Source organism: Tachysurus fulvidraco, chromosome 5 (assembly GCF_022655615.1).
Source record: "Tachysurus fulvidraco isolate hzauxx_2018 chromosome 5, HZAU_PFXX_2.0, whole genome shotgun sequence".
Taxonomy (NCBI): Eukaryota; Metazoa; Chordata; class Actinopteri; order Siluriformes; family Bagridae; genus Tachysurus; species Tachysurus fulvidraco.
The window spans coordinates 21,204,520-21,224,855 of record NC_062522.1 but is presented as its reverse complement, the minus strand read 5'-3'; the positions used below and the strand labels follow the sequence as shown (position 1 = coordinate 21,224,855).

Below are 20,336 nucleotides of genomic sequence, written 5' to 3'. Positions count from 1 at the left end.
CTTTAATTTGGTCTTGAAAACATGATGTTTAATGATGAACATGAACATGAACATGAATATGAACAACAACAACAGCAAACATCTTAAAGCATGGTAAGTAGGATTGGATGGTTTTGCTGATGATGTAAAAGAATATAAAATATCATTAAACAGATTAAGTACATGTTTCAAAAGTGTTAGATAAAATCCATAAATCATCTGTGTTTATAATTCAAAAATGCTCAATACTGCTAGCTTCCATTCATGGTTAGTTAGCATTCTGGGTTTTCCATTAAACCCTGAAGATAGAAACATCGATATACTGTATGTGCGATATTTCTACTGAACATCCATGAAAAAAGTGTCACCAAAAGAAATTGTGAGCTTAAGTCCTTTGCAACACCCAGCCCTGAATGACTGCATTGGTACGAGGCTGCTGTGACAGGTGTATGGTTAGGGGAGGCCGGTAGGAGCACACTTACACCCTACTGCACCGAGAGGCTAACAGGAACCCTGAGCTTGTGGCATGCTGCAGACAGGAAGCATAAAAATTTCCATTCAAAATCCTTTTCTAACTCCATATCCAAATGTTTCCTCTTCCAGAAACAACAGGACGACGACGACGAGGACGGAGAGACCGGTTTAACTGAGGAAGAGAAAGAAGAAGAGGAAAAGGAGCAGGAGAAACTGGGCAAGCTGCAATATTCTTTGGATTACGACTTCCAGGACAATAAGGTTCATAAAAATTTATCTCTGACTTGTCTAAAGGTCTTAAAGGCATTCCATTTTATTGACATCAAGTAGGAAGTGTCATGTCAAACCATGTAAATACTGTCCGATTTAAAAGGATCACCTGCACATTCACGTAGTTATCCATTCAGCGTAAGATGCACATGCATAAGATGATACAAAGAGCAAGAGCTAGAGTTTCACTGTTCAAACATCAGTAAAGGAAAAACATCTTCACAGAAATCTTTACAAACATTTTTTCCATCTTCAACAGTCCAGTTTCAATTTCCAGTTTCTGTGCCCACTGTAACCTCTGAATCGTGTTCTTTGCTATGAGAGAGGTCCCTGATGTTGCCTCATGCTGCCGTTCTTAAATCTTATCTGCCTTAAGATTTAGCTTGTGTATTGTGAGATGATTTTCTGCTAACCATGGTTGTAGAGAGTAATTATATGAGTACCTTCTCCTCCCAGTGAGCTTGAACCAGTTTCCTCTGACCTCTCTCATCAATGAGGTGCCACAGAACTGCTGTGTATCGGATGTTCATTTGTGTGTAAATGCTAGAGTCTGTTATAAATAAAAATTGAGTATGTGAAATACCTCAACCAACCGTGCTTTTGCCAAATTCACAGAGATTTTTCATTCTGATGTTTGATGCGAACATTAACTTAAGCTCTCGTCCTGTATCTGCATGATTGTATACATCGTACCACAGGATTGGCTGTTTAGACATCTGCATATGTTCCCAATAAAGTCTGTCTATATATCTATACATTTGACTAATTTTACACATTCTGAAAATGTAGCAAATTCATTTGGGACTGTCCTTCTAAAGTCTTTCTCTCCTTCTCTTCAACTGATTCATTTGCCAGCTGACAGTGGGGATCTTACAGTGTGCTGACCTGATTTCAATGGACTCTGGAGGAACCTCTGACCCTTACGTTAAAGTCTTTCTCCTCCCTGACAAAAAGAAGAAATTTGACACCAAGGTGCACAAAAAGACACTGAATCCTGTATTCAACGAGACTTTTGTTTTCAAGGTATGTTCTTCTTTTTTTCTGATTGTGAAAGTAAACATTATTTCTATGAATTTCCAGAGAGTGAGAGAGAGAGAGTGAGAGAGATAGAGAGATAGAGAGAAAGAAAGAAAGAAAGAAAGAAAGAAAGAAAGAAAGAGAGAGAGAGACAGAGATGTTAGGAATGTGAGTCATATATACGAATCATAAAAGATTTGAGAGTAAGAGTAAGTGTTGATTTGCATGACTTTATGTCTATTGTTGAACTGTGCTAATGTAATGAATTTACCACCAGGGGAGCTTCCCATGCTCCTGTATGTCCTACAGTAGAGGAGAAAAGAAGCCTTTATACTTACTATGTATAGTGTAGAGAGCTTAAATTAGATGTGAATTTCCCAAAGCACCCTCAGAACGTTCCACAGATATATGTGTGGCAGCCATGGAAAACCTTCACATGGTAAAAATGTTGTACATTTTGACATCTACATTTGTAACCCAATATACTTATGGAAAGTAACATTAACGTGAAATGTTGAAACTGTTTTTCAGTTTAGAGCTTATCCCTTTTATTCACTCACATTAGAGATAATAGAGATTTAATAGTTTTTGTTTTTTTTTTTCAAATCAGGACCAGGCAAATATTTAGGATAATCTAAGTGTTGTAAATGCATCACTGAATGCATTAATGAACATGTTTTTTTTTCTGTGAACCCACAAACTCACTGGCACTTGGAACATTGTAAAAAAACAAAAAACAAAAAAAAAAAACAGATGCCCTGTAAAAAATGGTTTCTTTCTCTCTCTCTTTTTTTAAATCAAGTAATGAATATATATTAGGTCACACACCAAATCCACAACAATGTCTATCTCATTACATGAGTCACTAAACATAAACCTCATTATTGTGTCTTAATTCAGTTGTTAGTGAAAGTGTTAGACGTTGTAATCTTTGCAGCCAGACTTTTATGACAAGGATAGAAATTCTGTTTTCATAAAGAAGATGTCAAAGTTTATTACGGACAAAAAGCCTCAGTTTTGGTCAAAACCCATTTGTCTATAGATTGATGAATCAGCAGCCACCATAACTATATTATACTATTCTAAAACTAAGCTATTCTAAAACTAAGCTATTCTGAGTATGTGCATATTGTTAATGTTTTCCTTTTTAAAAAAAATATCATGGCAGTAAACAATCCAAAAATACCATTGTGCCGATACAGTTCTCTGAGTTCTTCAGCACTGCTGGCATTTGTGATCTGTAGCTGCAGAAATGAGCTATAGCTGCATGCAGTCACTAATTAGCTACACAGGGAACAGAAGGGTCTCCGGTGGTTGGCTGTACAGCTCAAACTCACTGACTGGCTTTGAGAGAAACGATCTGGGACAGAAACGATGCCTTCATCTTCTAAGCATTGTTGGACTGAGAGAAAAGCTGACTGTACGTATTAAAATAACTACATTCCAGCCTTGTGTTTATAGATAAAAGACAGCAAGCGTGCCAGAGAAGAAAATAAATTCATGTAAAACATTGTCCACTAATACTAATGTGTTAAGTCAGAATCTGCAGTCCTGACAGCATACTTAATATTTTGTGAAGCCAAACTAGATAATGATGTTCAGTAAAGATTAGGCTGAAATGAGGCTAGTTTTTTTTTTAACTTACTCTCTTTTTAAAAAAAAAAAAAATACTAAATTTATATGTGTTCTGTACTGAATGTGGCATTAATAACTCTGAATGCAAAAGTGAAAGTATGGCCTTGTGAAAGTCCATGTGCATCCTGAGCCATTTACAGATTTATGTGCTTATGAATTTTCTAAGGAAATAATTGTGCACAATAGGAATAAACATGAAAAGACACAAAAACATAAAGACACAATTCCCTGACATGCTGATTTAACCAACAAGGTGAAATCTGTCAGCTGAGGTAAGGCATTATCCTTCAAACAGAAAATTAATTAAAGCATAACTGAGAGGTCTAGTGTAAGTGTAGCAATATAGGTTTTTCAATTTTTTTATATATTAACCTAATTTATCTCATGTATAATTTCATACACACTGTTGCCTATTCTGGGAGACTGATTAAGGCACAATGAAGGGTACACCCTGGACAGGATGCCAGTCTAATGAAGGGCACATTTACACACAGTCACACGCTACGGCCGATTTAAAGATGTCAATCAACCTACAACACATGTCTTTAGACGGGGGGGGGGGGGGGGTCCCTCAATGTATTAGATGGAAACCACTGAGGTATAAGAAGAATATGCAAACTACACACACACACAGATGCTGAAGTATGAGGCAAATGTGTTAACTACTAAACCATTACGCCACTCTGCCCCCAATTATGAACTAACTGTTCAGTTTTGTTCGGTGTTAGGGTTTGATAATTTGGTACAGATTTTTGTTCAGTTTGGAGACATTTGACCTTGATTCTATAAGACAAAAATATATTTTTTTCTCTTTAGGTGCCCTATCAGGAGCTGGGAGGAAAAACTCTGGTTATGTCTGTTTATGATTACGATCGTTTCTCCAAGCACGACATCATTGGTGAAGTCAAACTGCCCATGAACACAGTGGATTTGGGACAACCCATTGAGGAATGGAAAGACCTGGATAGTGCTGAGAAGGAAGAGGTGAACTGTCTGATGTCCTTCTTTTGACTTAATCTGAAATTCATACAATGAAATTGAAATGAAGCCTAGATATTACTATTTTTGTTCATTCAATCTTCTTTACATCCACCACCTTTGACAAAGTTAGTGATTATCATTATCTGACAGCCCAGAATAAGATTAGGAGGCATTCAAAAATCTCCTTTCTTTAGTGGTTGTGCGAGCAATATTCTATTTTCCTTTCTTTTTTGCTCTATAGCCAGAGAAGCTTGGTGATATCTGCATTTCACTGAGGTATGTCCCCACTGCCGGTAAGCTGACTGTCTGCATTCTGGAGGCCAAAAACCTGAAGAAAATGGATGTGGGTGGATTATCCGGTGAGAGAAATGGCCTAATCAGGTTGTTGTATGAGGAGTTTGTAATCACAGTTGAGAAGATTATTTCAAAATCGTCCTTCTGTTAAGGAATACTGATTGACTGGTGAAAATGGAATCAGGAATGAACCCTTGAATAGGTTTAGGAAGTCAATTAAACTTTTCTAATCACAGTTTATTACTTTATAATTACTTTCCATTTAAAGATAAGGCAATAGGTAGAAACACATTTCTGAATTTCTTCAAGATTTGTTTGCAATTTTTCTTACTAAACTGAATGAAACATGACTACTTTGTTTTGAGTTCTAGAAATTCAAAAAATATGTTTAGTTAATAGCTGTTTGGGATGAATCTCTGGGCAGATCCATATGTGAAGATCCAACTGCTACAGAATGGCAAGCGTCTAAAGAAGAAGAAGACCACAGTGAAGAAGAATACGCTGAACCCGTATTATAATGAGTCTTTCAGCTTTGAGATCCCACTGGAGCAGATGCAGGTATGATCTTACAACAAACTTTGTAAAAACACAGAGTATAATCATCTCTGTCGAATGAAATATTGTTAGGGTGCACTGACAGAATTCCGCATCTAATTTTCGATAAATCTTACCCAAAATTATGTACTGCTCCTCTTGAGATATGTGAAGTTATAATAGATAGATAGATAGATAAATAAATAAATAAATAAACAAATAAATACATACATACATACTACTTCTACTAGTAATACTACTTCTAATAATTATTATTATTATAAATGTGTTTATTATTTTTTTTATTAGAAGTATAAACCTAAGAGTTGCTTTATAACAACAACAAACAGAAAAAAAAGAATTAAAAAAAATTATATTTATTATTATGATTATTTACATTTATTCACATTTATGGAGTCAAAATAATCTTTGAAATAAAATAAAATAAATAAAAAGTTCATAGGTTAAATATTTAAGTGTAGTGAGAGTACAGTTAAAAAAAAACAGAGGACTGTCTGGAGTACAATACCTTGCCTTTATGCCTGAGTTTTGTTTATGCTTGTGTTTTGTTTTTGCTGTCAAAAGTAGTAGCAATGTGCTATAAATGCAAGAGACAGTTTTAAAATGGAAAATTAAAAAACCCTAATATGATGAAATACGACCCTAACTGTAATGACCATAACTGTAACTTTAACCTAACTGTAATGATTACTAAAGTACAGATTTGGTACTGAAGAAAATAGCTTACACACTTATTATTCAGAACTTAATAAAATCTAAATAAATTCGATTAGTTTACACTTCTGGAGAGATCGAGGTCTTGTGTTCGAAGTTTATATGATAAGACGCTGGTATCAGGAGACCTGAAAGCATGCGTAGAGGGGTAATGATGGAGGAGTTCAGGAGGTAATATGGACCATTACTAGAGCAAGGATTTGTAATGGATGCTGACTGAAACCAGGAACCAGTGTAATTTATAGATTATAGGAGAGATATAAGCAGATTTCGCAGTGAGTGACCTGCTGTATGTTTCAGACAGGATACATACAGGAATAACAAGCAAGTGGTAATGAATGCATGGACCATATTTGTATCATGTTTTTCATTGTTAGTGAGCGCTCAAATGTCCTAAATTAGTTTAAGATGTCCTAATGTCCAATCCAATCTAATGTTAGCATGTTAATGCTAATGGTGTGATATTTGGATTTTAAAGCTTTCAACTAAAAATGAAAACTTCACTTTTATCAGTGTTCAGTTTTAACACTTAAGATTGCACTTTATCCATATATACCTGGGGTATGATATTCAGATCATTTAAATGTTATTTGTACAGTATAGCGCTTTTAGCAATATACATGGTCACAAAAGAATTTGAATGAATTGATATACATTTTAAATATCAATTTATCCCCAATGAGCAAGGCAACAAGGAAAAATCTTTGTGTTATGAAAAATCCCAATGGCATAGATGGCTTACTTGACTCCTACTACAGCATATAAATGTAAAATTTAAATGTATCTCTAATGAGCATGCTGCCAGAGGCCAGAGTGACAAGGAAAATCTCACTGAGATGGTATGAAGAAGGAAACCTGATTGGTATAAAACATGACTTTTATGACTGTGTACTCAAAAATTGCTATTGCATAACCAGGAAATGTATTTTAGGTTTAACATGAAGTTACCACTTGTTCAGTGATGGATACTTGAGTGCAAATCTGTACATGGCAAACCTAAAGCTATTATAGCGACTATAGCTCATAAAGGAAGGTATCTGGGTATCATCAGCAAAACCATGAAAGCAAATTGTGATCCTGCATAATGTTATTCAAGTAAACAAGAAAATAATGAAAAGGAGAGAGCCAAGAACTGATCCCTGGGGATCACCACAGGCTATTGTAGCAGTGACAGAGTTTTGTTTCCTGATTGTAACAAAAAAGATGTGTGTTTATAAGATAGGATTTAAGATTTAACACCAGCAGCTGAGAAAAGGTAAATTATGTTGTTGTGATGTATTGTATTGAAGACAGCAAAGTGGTCATAAAGATATAGAATAGTGATGACCTCAGAGTCAGAGACGAGACCAGAGAGAAGCTTTTCAGAAAGATGATTATCATTTAGGAATGTTTGTGTCTGTGAGGGTATAAATCATCCCCGCAATTTAGCCAGGGAAGGTCAGCTTTCAAGTAAGACAGGTACAAGATGTGATCTCGTAAAAATGGTTTTAGGCAATTGCGGTTTTAAGAGCAGTAGTGACACATCCTGACTGAAGTCGCATCTTAATGAGATGACAGGTGGGTATGGAGATGACAGAGACACTTTTTAAGGAACAGAGCAACAGCAAGATCAAGCAGGCAGGAAGATACATTAGGTTTAGCGATAAGATCAGAGATGGTGCTTGAGTCAGTAAAAAAAAAGTTTATCTGGGGTTTTAAGCAGCATATCGTTGTTTTTGGATGAAAAGGAGACTATGTGGTGACAGTGATGAATTTTACTCATTTTGTTCATTCATTACGGAAGCTGAGATTTGTGTCACAGGAGTTTTTTTTAATAACAGCAAATGGGTGTTTGGGAGTGTGGCCAGTTTCACTGATTACACAGTCAAAATTTAGCATGCAGTGCTCAGGTGTAAACAAAACTATATAGGAAAAAAAAATGACTGTGATTAGAAACCTTAATTACAGATCCACAGACACAAAGCAGTGAAGCATATTAAGTTAAGTGTGTGATTGTGATTAAAGAAAACAACATCACATTGAAACACAAATGGACATTATTTTCAGTTAACAGGTACCAGCATGAATGTTAAATCCTTATAGCATGAAAGAAATTCAGCAAGAATCATTACAGCAGTAGCAGGGATCAGAAGAACAATGTTTAATGCAGTTATTCGAATAATACACACAGTATTATTATTATTAGAAATAAGTGAGTTTACTTCTCTTCAACCTGAATCCTGCTTGGGGAATCTGGACAGGGTGTCAAGGCATTGAGATGTCTATAGATATCCATGCGTCAGTGAAAAACAAACCCACATGGTTTTCTGTTCTAAAGATTTGATTGAAGCATGCTGCTTTCTCTGACGGAAGGTGACAACTAAGTGTCTTTGCAAAAGTTTGAAAAAAGTTTGCTTGGCTTCACCACCCACTGCAGACATGTTTATATGCTGGTTAAAACTTTAATTTATTAACAATGCTTATGCAAAGTTCTGTGTGTGAATTTTATATAAACCGTTAAATAAGAATTTATCAAATAGAACGAGTGTTTAGTTTTTAATTATTTTTACTAGCACACAAAAGTAAAAATAAAATGGTGCAATTGTATTATCTTTGATCTGGAACTCTTTATATAGCTTAGATCCTGAGCATGTCCTGCTATGACATTGAATAACTTTTGGAAGTTATTAGTGTTAATAAAACAAGTCTGCAGCATGGCTTATCTCACTTTGCTGAAGGTTGTTGCTCATTGTGCGATTCAGAGGGAATTTTTCAGGGTCAGTACTTTTTTTTTTCCTGAAATCTCCAAATGGCTTATCAGCAGCAGTCGATTCCAGAAACTAATACTGATAAATTTGTGCTATCAGCTGGGGCATGACCTGGAGAGGGAAACAATGTGTACAGTTTCAATTCCTGTGAGGATCCTTTCAGCTAAATGATTTTTGTCTACAGACACTTTAAATGTGACGCTTTGGATATATCAGATACATCACAACCATCAATGAGTGATGGATGCCGCCATTTTTCTTGGCTTATTCTTTATATATTTCCCCTACACTGAAGTATAGCACATGTGAAGCAACTTCCATGCAATTTCTGGCTTTCCCACAATCAGATGATTGTGGGGCAGAAGTATCCTAAGATGTGTCATGTATATACAATCACTGATTGATTTTAAATTACAAACAAGGAAATATTAACCAGCACATCTTATTATCTTATAATAATCATCTCTTGGTCAAATTCTGTCTGTTTCTGCATTGCACTTAGCAAAACATCCCTTTTAACATTACATTTTAATCAAAGCCTACACAAAATATATTGTTAATTGTAGGTGTGACTGCATTTGAGCAGTGAATACACCTGATTTTCTATCCCACTCCCTCTAGGTATCATTTTCTCCACAATTCGGTTGCCTGTAATTTCACAGACCAGTCAGCTCTCCCAATCATAAGAAAACTGCCAGCTGAGAAGGGTGAAGTCTAACATATGCTCCTCTGAGACACGTGAAGCCAGTCAGCGGCATCATTTTTAATTGCATCACACACTTTGAAGAAAGCTCTAGCCATCGGCTTCGGCAGACAGACACCTGATTCTTGGTTAGTGTCACTCTGATTGAGAGAGTAATGCCGTCCCTCCCACCCAGACAAAACAACCAATATTATTCCCTTGGACCCTGGCCGCAGATGGCTGTGCTATCTTCTCTATTTCAATCCCATGATCTCCTGACAACAGGGCGAAAGTTTTCCTATTGCACAGACTGGTAGCCATGTATCCCAGTATTTAGTGTGTTTAAGACTTCTATATTTTATGCATAGGAAATGATTTTTTTTTAATACTGTGATATTCCATGTAGGTCTCTACCTATTTTCTACCCTTTTTCTACCCTTTTCTACCTTTTTTCTACCTAATTTGGTCACCTGCAATTTCCACCCACCATCCAGACCTTTATATTATATGAAAGCTGCCAACTGAGAAGGGTGAAGGCAAACAGGTACTTCCTCTGAGACAGATGAAGCCAGCCAGCTCCATATTTTTAAACTTCATCACACACTTTGAGGAAAGTGTTACTCATCTTTTTCCGCATAAACTAGCTCGCAGACTGGCCACTTGTGAACTTGTAATGATAGGGCGAATGGTTTGTTAGCCCAGTCCCAATTTTAAATGTTTGAAAAAAAAGTATTTTTTTAAATGAATTTTAATGCTGTCTTTTTCTTGCTACCTAGAAAATCCTCGTGGTGGTCACCGTCTTTGACTACGACAAAATCGGTAAGAATGATGCCATTGGAAAGCTCTTCATTGGCAGCAAGGCCTCGGGCACAGAGCTGAAGCATTGGTCTGACATGCTGGCCAATCCACGTCGCCCTATCGCTCAGTGGCACACCCTGAAAGAGGAAGAGGACATAGACGCCACACTGGCTGGTCTCCATGCCAAGAAGTAACTTCACCGCTCTACTAATTCAACTAATCAACTAACCTCCCTCCTCAACCCATCCAAACCCAGCCACCACTGCATGAACACGGACCAACCACTGCCCATACCTACTCCGAATAATGTTCAGAATAATGTACTTGAAAAAGTTAACATTGCTGAATGTGAAAACGCCATGTCTCCCCAAAAAAACGGTTCATCCTGTAGTGTACTGTGTACTGAGTGGAAGCGTGGTTGAAGGAGACAAGTTTTGTCATTCCAAAGCAGAGGGATATTTGCACATATGCTTTCATTACATAGACATGCAATCTTCATCTTCTCTGGTCAGTTACCATCAACAAAGCAAATTGATTCAATGAAATAATATCATTGCGTGTATATAAGAGCAAGAAATTGCTTAAAAAATCTGACTACCTGATAAAATATAATGAAATAATACAGTAATAACATATATAAACAATTATATTATATTCTATATTTTCACACCTTATGTATCAATATTTATAGGTTTCAGTAAATGATGGCTAGCCTTGACACTACAAGGCTTTTAACTGGTTCTCTGTGCTGGGATTTAAGGCAATATATACAAGTTACACAATTTAACGATACACTGCTAGCTTTATATTGCTCATGAGAAGTAAGGTACGTCCAATGAAATTGTTTACATGGTGTATGTAAATTCTTACGGCTGCTAGACTCGACTTTAGCTTTTAGAAAATCTAAAGGTTAAATGTACTTTTGAGACGAAGGAAGAACCAGGGCTACTGTTTTTATCTATCTATCTATTTATTTATTTATTTATTTAGTTATTTAGTTATTTATTTAGTTATTTATTTAGTTATTTATTTATTTATTTTTGAAAGCATTACAGCTAACATGGTGTGCTACCTGTTGAAAAACAGTCTAATAACACAAAATTAATAATAGTAGTATACACTAAACCTATACCCTTTAAATCTGATTTAGAAAGGATTAGATAGTAGAGATTTTTGTAAGGATTTTACCAGAGATTATCCTGGTGATATTGCCTTATTCAATAAGGACTAAATTTACTTATATTAACATACCATTTACAATCCACTTGAACTGACCAAGAACGCTTTATAAGAACAAATCGATTGCCATCGCCGAGTACGGCCATTAATTTACAGAAGCTTCAAATCCATTTTCCATTTTCTTGATTGGTGTAATATATATAATGACACAATTTGAGCCTCTGATTAGTTCACTGCCTTGTTTGTTTGAAGGAAATTTGCCTACAATCCCAGACAAACCCATTCAACGCCATTCAGTCAGAAAACATTTGCCATTCGAAATGCCAAAGTAATAAAGCAGGTTTAATATGAAGGGACGCAGTTCACCTGAGATTCGACAAACATTGTCTTATCTCCGTTCTTTTATGTTAGAAATCGAGGTGATAGGCAACACTTAGTTCAATCCATTAACGGCCACTTCTTTCCCTCTGCCCTCCCCTAATTGTGCTGTACATATGCGTTGATAAAACTTTGTTAATACAGCATGTGTCTATACCTTGATGTACATAGAAGCATGTTTTGAAGATAGAGCATATATTGTGTATGTGTGGCATTTGTCATTTTGATAATAAAACGTAGAGGAAAAATACAACGACTGCACATTTTATTAAATTCCCCAAAGCGGGTATAGGAATTACTGTAAATCTTTAGCTGGAGATTTAAAGCCTTTCAGGTTACTTTATTTTTCTCGGAGTGTTACTCAGAGCTGTGTGCAAATTTTGTTTTATTCAAATGTGCCATATTTATTGTGGTTGTGTTTTGTGATTTGATTGTTGATTTGTGAGCTTTGTCATGCTTTCTTTATGGTCATTTGATGTCCAATCAACATTTCTTTGTTATTTCTTTTCTGTTTTTCTGTCCGATACGTTACGTTATGTTATGTTCTGTTATGTTATGTTTGTGAATACAATGCTAAATTTTATTTTTCAGTGTTTTTCTGGTTAAAGAAACCTGTGTGCATTTACAGTAAGGAAAGCTAAGTCAGAAGCCATATGTGTGGTCCCTTTTCCACAAAACCTAATAATCGTAGAATGAGAACATGTACCTCAGTGACAAAAAAAAAGGAAAAAAAAAAGATCACACACTCTTTGTACATCCTGTTGATTTAAAAGATGTGAAATGTGAGATTTAAAATATATATACATATATAAGTAGCTGTCTGTTGAAAGGCAGTATAATGGTTTCTTTTATTTTAATCAGCAGATCACAGGATTCAATTCACGCTAAAGCCATGCTTCATGCGCACATGTTGTTAGTCATAGAGTGTTCGTATGTTAGTAGTAGCTATCCCTACATCTGTGTAATCCAAAACAAATTGATTTGGTGTTTTACATTAATCAGTACACAAATGCTTGCAAAAAGATATGATTAGTAGAACAAGTACAGTTCTAGTGATCCACATGTAACAGTGGCATGATTTTCTTATGCAATGTGTGTCTATGTTAGTGTATGCCTGCGTGTGAGTGTGTGTGTGTCAAAAGTATTTACATTAATCAAGGTTTGAAGGTTTGCCAGATGGCTGACAGACATTTATGAGTGTCTTAAAACCGATGAGAAGAAAACCTTTCACTATAGATTATTAATACATAAATGTTGTTGTAAAAACCTGTTATTTAATGTAACATGTGATCCTTTGTTTTCTTCCTGACATCCGATGATTTCTTTGAACGAGCCTACGCATTACTTTATGTAGGAATGACGCCATTATGTGTGGGCCTTTTTACAAGATTAAAATGAGGACAGTTTCATGTCTGTCTTTGGGGTGGAAAATCTGTGACTAGCCTACTGTGAAAAAGCAATTTCTTTTATTTTCAACTTGTGTGTATGGAGTGAGTCCAAAAACCCCTAACAGGCCTTGTCTTTGGTTTCATGCTTTGCATCATGGAAAGTCTAGAAAATGGATTTTATTTATTGGTTTATTTATTTCTTTTTTCATCTTGAAAGTCTTGTTTTCTGAAGTTCCATCAAACGTTTGTTTTGTGTCTGGAACATTTGCTCTTTAAGTCTTGTCCAGCTGCCATGGACGTCTGTGCTGCTGCTTAGGACGTTGCAATAGGACCAATGAAGAAAAAATGTCTTCATCATCTTTTTTTTGTTTGTTTTTGTGTGTGTGACCATGATTGAAAAGCTACAGGGGATCATTACACCCCTGCCAAGCAGACAACAAAATCCCAGTCTTCCCTGGGACACTGGATGCCAGATGACTGGCCCCTTGCCCATGCTGAGACATTTAATTTCACCACCTGTCCGGCCCATATTGACAGCAGACACGTTGCTTACACCGTAATGTCTACACATGCTTACTAACATGATCTAACACCCTTGTTCTCTGTATTCATTTCATGGTGGACCCATGTAAAGACGTTTCCAAAGACCTGCTCGTCCTCGTCCATTGTGTCTCGTGTAGAGGTACCCGTGTCAGTGATTCCTTTTGTGGATGCTTTGGCATGCTTTTATCTCTTACAGAGGATCCCATTTACTACCAGAAGATAAGCCTTTGCTACTCCTGTAGGTTATTGTCATTCTGTAAACCAATAATGTCAGTACTTGAAGAGATACCAGCCACTTAAAAAAAGGTCTACATGCAGATTCATTCATTGGTTATCAACTAGCTAATCATATGAAATAAAGCCTTTTAAATATCTTTGCGTGGAGTAGTATGTCAGTTTTTAACTACATTCCTACTGTATAAACTAAAGGGACATGGGATATGGTCTTATGTAATGTCTGCAAAATGAGAAATAACATTGAGTTATTGCATTACAGTAGAATATATTCTTTTTATTGGAGCTGAATCATCTTTATCATATATAAACCCCAAAAGTGAATGCTAGCATATTATAATTTCCACTACATTGATTTAATAGCATAGTTTTAGTCTTAATAGTTAGGATTTCATTATTGGTAGACATTCAAGTCTTTTAAAAAAAAAACCTTTTTTTTAAATTTTAAGAAAGTATTCTATGTTTAAAAAGTGATGCATGACAGAGAACAGAACTACTGAATTAACCAGACTGTTTCATTTAGGATTCATGAAAATCGGATTTTAAATACAAAGATTAGCGTTACAGTTCGGAAATGGATTGTCTTGCATATGTCAGAATTGTTTCTGTTACTCTTTAGGGTATTTGTCACTTTGACTTTCACATCCACAGTAAACTCCTAAAAACACGGCCTCCGCAGAAGAACTCAAGAACAGTAAGACACAAGAACTCTGTCATGTACATAGTTAACAAATCACAAGATATTAACATTAGTGTCTGGCGGATGCTCTTATCCAATTAATCTTTTGTTCAGTAGTTCTCTCTCTCTCTCTCTCTCTCTCTCTCTCTCTCTCTCTCTCTCACACACACACACACACACACACACACACACACACACACACACACACACACACACACACACACACACACACACACACAGGTGACAAATGATGACAAACACAAATCCAAAATTTAAGGCAAAATTGTATTTCAAAAACATACAAAGGTCAGTCAATGTTCAAAAGATCCAACATTATTCAAAAAATAAATTCATTTAATTAATTAAAATAACACAGAAGATCGAAAAGGTTTGGTTAGAATTTCATAGTGTTTCAGTCAAAATCTTATTAAGAATATTAATCGTTAAGATACTCACCGTCCACTTTATTAGGAATAGCTGTACAATCTGCACTGCCTGATTTTTTTGTGACTCAGACTGTAGATCCATGCAGTGATTCCACACAGTGACACGGTTAGGGTATGAATTTGGGCTTATTTATTTAGTCCCACTTTACTGAAACATCCATGACATCAGAAGTGACAGAGAAGACACTTATAATACAACAGTGGGTGTAATGAACATGAACACAGTAGATTACTTTCTCACTTCACTGTTTCTAGTCAATGGAGACGACACTGGAAACAAACAGACTGAGCAAACGTTGTCTAATCAAAGTGCACATTCAAGATACAAAACGACTGAAGCATAAAATTGTGTTTTTGGTTTGAGCTAAAGCTTTTCTGTTTAACGTGCCTGCTATACAGATGAGATATGAGATAATTACAAACCTGTTAAAAAAAAAGACAATCACTCATGAGGCTGTCTGTCTGTAAGTGATTGTGTTTATATAACGTTATTTATTTATTTATCTATTTATCTATCTATCTATCTATCTATCTATCTATCTATCTATCTATCTATCTATCTATCTATCTATCTATCTATCTATCTATCTATCTATTTATTTATTTTAATAAGACTGATAATGTTCAACCATAATGGCATCATAACTGCAACACTGGTTTCATTATAGGCAGTAGAATATTTTTGTCCTCCCATTTATTATCATCTTTACAACTTACAGCCAGTCGATGTCATAAGTTAATCGTTTAAAATAATTGTAATAAATTCATAATTTAAAAGAATTAGGACCAACAAGGGACTTATGAAGGACTATCACAAAACATAAAAACAGTTTATCATCAAGGTATAAATCTGGTAAAATGAACTGGTTCATTTGTGTGTTATTTCGTCTTATGCACTTTACAGTATGTAAACATCTGTTATGTGGAATAGTTTATTCATGGCAGAACTAAATAAAAAACAGTAATGTATTAGATCTGTCATATTTCTGTCTATATCCATCTTTTCCGCCTTATATCCATCTACTTTTAAATAATTAGCATTTTCAGCAAGAAGAATGTATAAGCTTATGACCCAAACAGTACTGATTGTTTCCCTCCCACCGTATAAGCTGGGTGCGAGCCGGGACAGAAATGATGAATCCTTTCTTAAGCATACAAAGCCTGAATGTATTTACACATGCAGCATAGCAGAAGTATGTGAAGAAGCTCAGCTATAAGACTACAATGAGCATTTCCACCTAAACAAAACACAACTCCAACACAAAGTGGCTAAATGAACAGACAGAAAAACTGACTCAAGCAATCAGACACTAGACGATACAAACACAACCAGATTCAATTATTATTATTATTATTATTATTATTATTATTATTATTATTATTATTATTATTATTATTATTATTTCATTTTTCATTTCATTCTTTACCACTTATCCGAACTTCTCGGGTCATGGGGAGCCTGTGCCTATCTCAGGCGTCATCGGGCATCAAGGCAGGATACACCCTGGACGGAGTGCTAACCCATCGCAGGGCACACACACACACACACACACACACACACACACACACTCTCATTCACTCACACAATCACACACTATGGACAATTTTCCAAAGATGCCAATCAACCTACCATGCATGTCTTTGGACCGGGGGAGGAAACCGGAGTAATTATTATTATTATTATTATTATTATTATTATTTTATTTATTTATTTATTTATTTATTTATTTATTTATTTATTTATGTATTTATTTATTTATTTATTTATTTATTTTTCATTTTATTTTGCTGTGTTCCATCTTTTCTTACTCTGAACTGGTAGTATATACTTATTCTAAGTACCAGAATTACTCAAATACACCTTGTAGTTTTTGAGACATACTCATTTTAAATGTCGTTTTCAAACAAGAGGCTGAAAAATAGGCCTAGGGTTGAACAGGTAAAGAGTTAAATCCAGCCACACTATGGGATTTAAGAAGCAGAGAATTAATTCACACTTTTAATCTGTGTCGGAAACATTAGGTCCGTTCACTGAACATCCTTTTCAAATGAAGAATCTGAATAATTCTCTGAACATTGTGCAAGTAATGAATTAAACCTTGAACAGAGTGCTGGTTATCTTTTCCAGAGGCAGACACATAAAGAGAAAAAAACCCTGTGGTTATTTTTTGCTCATCGACTCCCCTTCACCTGGCCACAAGAACAATTTCATTTTCTGCACCGTCAAGATTTTTTATTTTTTTTTGGCAGTAGCACTTTTCTGTACAGCTTCACCGATGCGGAAAATACTGGACACTCTACAGTACGCCACGTGCTCTGAATCATTTTTCATGCACAATTTCATTTTCTTCCAAGGACAAATATGTTAGTGTCAAAGAGGAACACAACTATTTCAGGATTCCTGAATATAATTTGCTGTGTGGGTGAAATATAAATTCCCATCTCAGAACCACTGGAAAAATGAATACAAAGATTTAAATAAGCCATTTTTTCCCTCACAAAATCAACGTGTAGGTAATGACAAAATTTGAAGTCTAATTTTCAGTTCAGATATGATATTGATGATTTGAGGCCTGACCCTGACCCTAGAAATGATTTGAGGTTTCTACACTTTTAAAACTGTGACCACTGACTAAATTTATGAATCTGAACATCTGATTTGGGAAAAATCACAAATGACTAATTTTACATAAAAAAAAAAAAAGAAAAGTTTTTAGAACTGTAAGGTGTATTTTAACCACTGTATCACTGGATCACTGTGAATGTAGATGTAAGCAATGACAATTTTACACCTCAGTGAAAAAAGCATACATACACTATATTGCCAAGGTTTTAAGACGCCCCTCCAAATCATTAAATTCAGTTGTTCCAGTCACTTCCATGGCCACAGGTGTATACTGTAAAATCAAGCATCTAGGCATGCAGACTGCTTCTACAAACATTTATCAAAGAATGAGTCTCTCTCAGAAGTTCAGGAGTGAATTTAGTGTCTTATTGCACCTGTGCAATAAGTCCATTCATGAAATGTCCTCACTACTAAATATTACACGGTCAACTGTTAGTGGTATTATAACAACGTGGAAGGAATTGGGAACAACAGCAACTCAACCATGAAGTGTTAGGCCACGTAAAAATCACAGAGTGGGGTAGGGCTGATGCATACAGTGCCAAGAAATCCAAACTCTGTGTGGCCTTCAGATTAGCTCAATGACAGTGAAAGAGCTTCGTGGAATGGACTTTTTATGGCCGAGCAGCCTTACATCAACAAGTGGAATGTAAAGGAACTTAACTGGCCTGCACAGAGTCCTGACCTCAACCTGATAAACCTTGAAATTCACCTTTGGGATGGATTGTGAAGACTGTAAGCAAGGACTTCTTGTCCAAAATCAGTGCCTGACCTCACAAATGCCCTTCTAGTGGAATGGACAACTATTCCGGTGAACACACTCCTAAACTTCATAGAAGAGTTGAAGCTGTTATAGCTGCTATGGGTCGAATGGAATGGAATGCCATTAATGTTCATTAAAGTGTGTGTGTGTGTGTGTGTGTGTGTGTGTGTGTGTGTGTGTGTGTGTGTGTGTGTGTGTGTGTGTGTGTGTGTGTGTGTGTGTGTGTGTGTGTGTGTGTGTGTGTGTGTGTGTTATCTGCACAGAAAAGCAGATTGAAATGAAATATTTTTGTCTTCTAAATGCATATGTTTATGTTGTCCTAAATACCCTGCTTTTGTCCATATGAGCCATGATGGCTATACACTATAAATTACCTTAATTTGCAGCTTTCATGATGCCATTAGATTGTTCTCAAAAACAGTCTGATCATTTTTAATTAGTTAATAAAACTCATTTTATTGGGGTACAATACGGCAGATTCCACCAAAGAGGGAATGGAGACAGTTGGCCTTGTTTCAGGCAACAACAAAAATAATTTGAAAAAATAATCCCTCTCATATGATTTCCTCTCCTGATTTTCCTCCACTCCTCTCCAATGTATGCCCTTATGCTGTTCTGTAATAGCAGAAAACATGGCCAGATCAGTTAAATCAGGGCTGTCAAACTCTGGCCTGCGGTGTAATAAATAGTTAATTCCACCCTCCACAAAAACGGCCAAACAAACGATGTACAATAGGAGCTTTCAAGACAGGTGGGAGGCAGATTATCTGTTCACGAATATAAAGGACAGACCTGTTTGTCTTGTGTGCTAACGGAGCTAACGTGTCTGTAACGAAAGAATATAACATGAGAAGACACTATGAAACGAAACATTATGAGAAGTATAAGGAGGAGATGAAAAAAAAGTCTGGTTTCCCGGCAGACTATGTTCATGAAAGCTAAATCAAAAAGTGAAGCTGCTGTAAAGGCTGTAAAGCTTTATTGTGGCAGCAGAGATGGCAAAATCTGCCCAGCCCTTTAATGAGGGGGAGTTTGTCAAAAAGTGTATGGTCAAAGTTTGCGAAATGAACCCCACTGATGTGTGTTTTATTTCAAATTTAATTTCTTATGTGTTTGTAATATCAAGCTCTGTTTTTTTCCAAATCCTGTGTTTAAGCAAAAATAAAGTTTGTTTCCATATGAAAAAGGTTGAACATTACAAATCAGTTGCAGTTCATTTTTCAATAAATATTCAGTTTGGCCCGTGACTTTCTCAGTTTTATATTTTGGCCCACTGTGAATTTGAGTTTGACACCCCTGAGTTAAATCAATAAAACAAAAGACTACTTATTAAAAATCAATAAATCACACAAAATATGTATAGAAACATTTACCAATCTTAAATCCTCTGTTTAACTACTGGACAAAATAGCAGTCAAATGAGCAAATGTGTAAATGTGAATATAAAGTTTGGACACAACTGTTCATAGAAGGATTTTCTTTCCTTTGTTTAAATAATGAAAACACTATTGATTAATGAAAATTGTCCAAAGAAAAGTGATAATTTAATTTTTTTATCATTACTCACTCACTCATTTTCTACCGCTTATCCGAACTTCTCGGGTCACGGGGAGCCTGTGCCTATCTCAGGCGTCATCGGGCATCAAGGCAGGATACACCCTGGACGGAGTGCCAACCCATCGCAGGGCACACACACACACACACACACACACACACACACACACACACACACACACACACACACACACACACACACACACACACACACTCTCTCTCTCTCTCATTCACTCACACAATCACACACTATGGACAATTTTCCAGAGATGCCAATCAACCTACCATGCATGTCTTTGGACCGGGGGAGGAAACCGGAGTACCAGGAGGAAACCCCCGAGGCACGGGGAGAAGATGCTAACTCCACACACACAAGGCAGAGGCAGGAATCGAACCCTGA

General features: G+C 36.0%; 1 protein-coding gene across 4 annotated transcripts in view; it reads left to right on the top strand.

Moving 5' to 3' along the window:
* Positions 1-12,286, top strand: part of LOC113643052 (synaptotagmin-2) — a 45,300-nt gene extending 33,014 nt beyond the window's left edge. For 3 of the 4 annotated variants that reach the window (XM_027147058.2, XM_027147059.2, XM_027147060.2), the window contains exons 4-9: positions 583-714; positions 1,579-1,746; positions 4,192-4,359; positions 4,598-4,715; positions 5,075-5,208; positions 10,125-12,286. In XM_027147058.2, the coding sequence (XP_027002859.1) occupies positions 583-714; positions 1,579-1,746; positions 4,192-4,359; positions 4,598-4,715; positions 5,075-5,208; positions 10,125-10,340 (936 nt within the window). In that variant the 3' untranslated portion in view covers positions 10,341-12,286. The remainder of the gene's footprint in view (positions 1-582; positions 715-1,578; positions 1,747-4,191; positions 4,360-4,597; positions 4,716-5,074; positions 5,209-10,124) is intronic. The other variant, XM_047813842.1, reaches the window with a different exon arrangement.
* Positions 12,287-20,336: the final 8,050 nt, after the last annotated feature.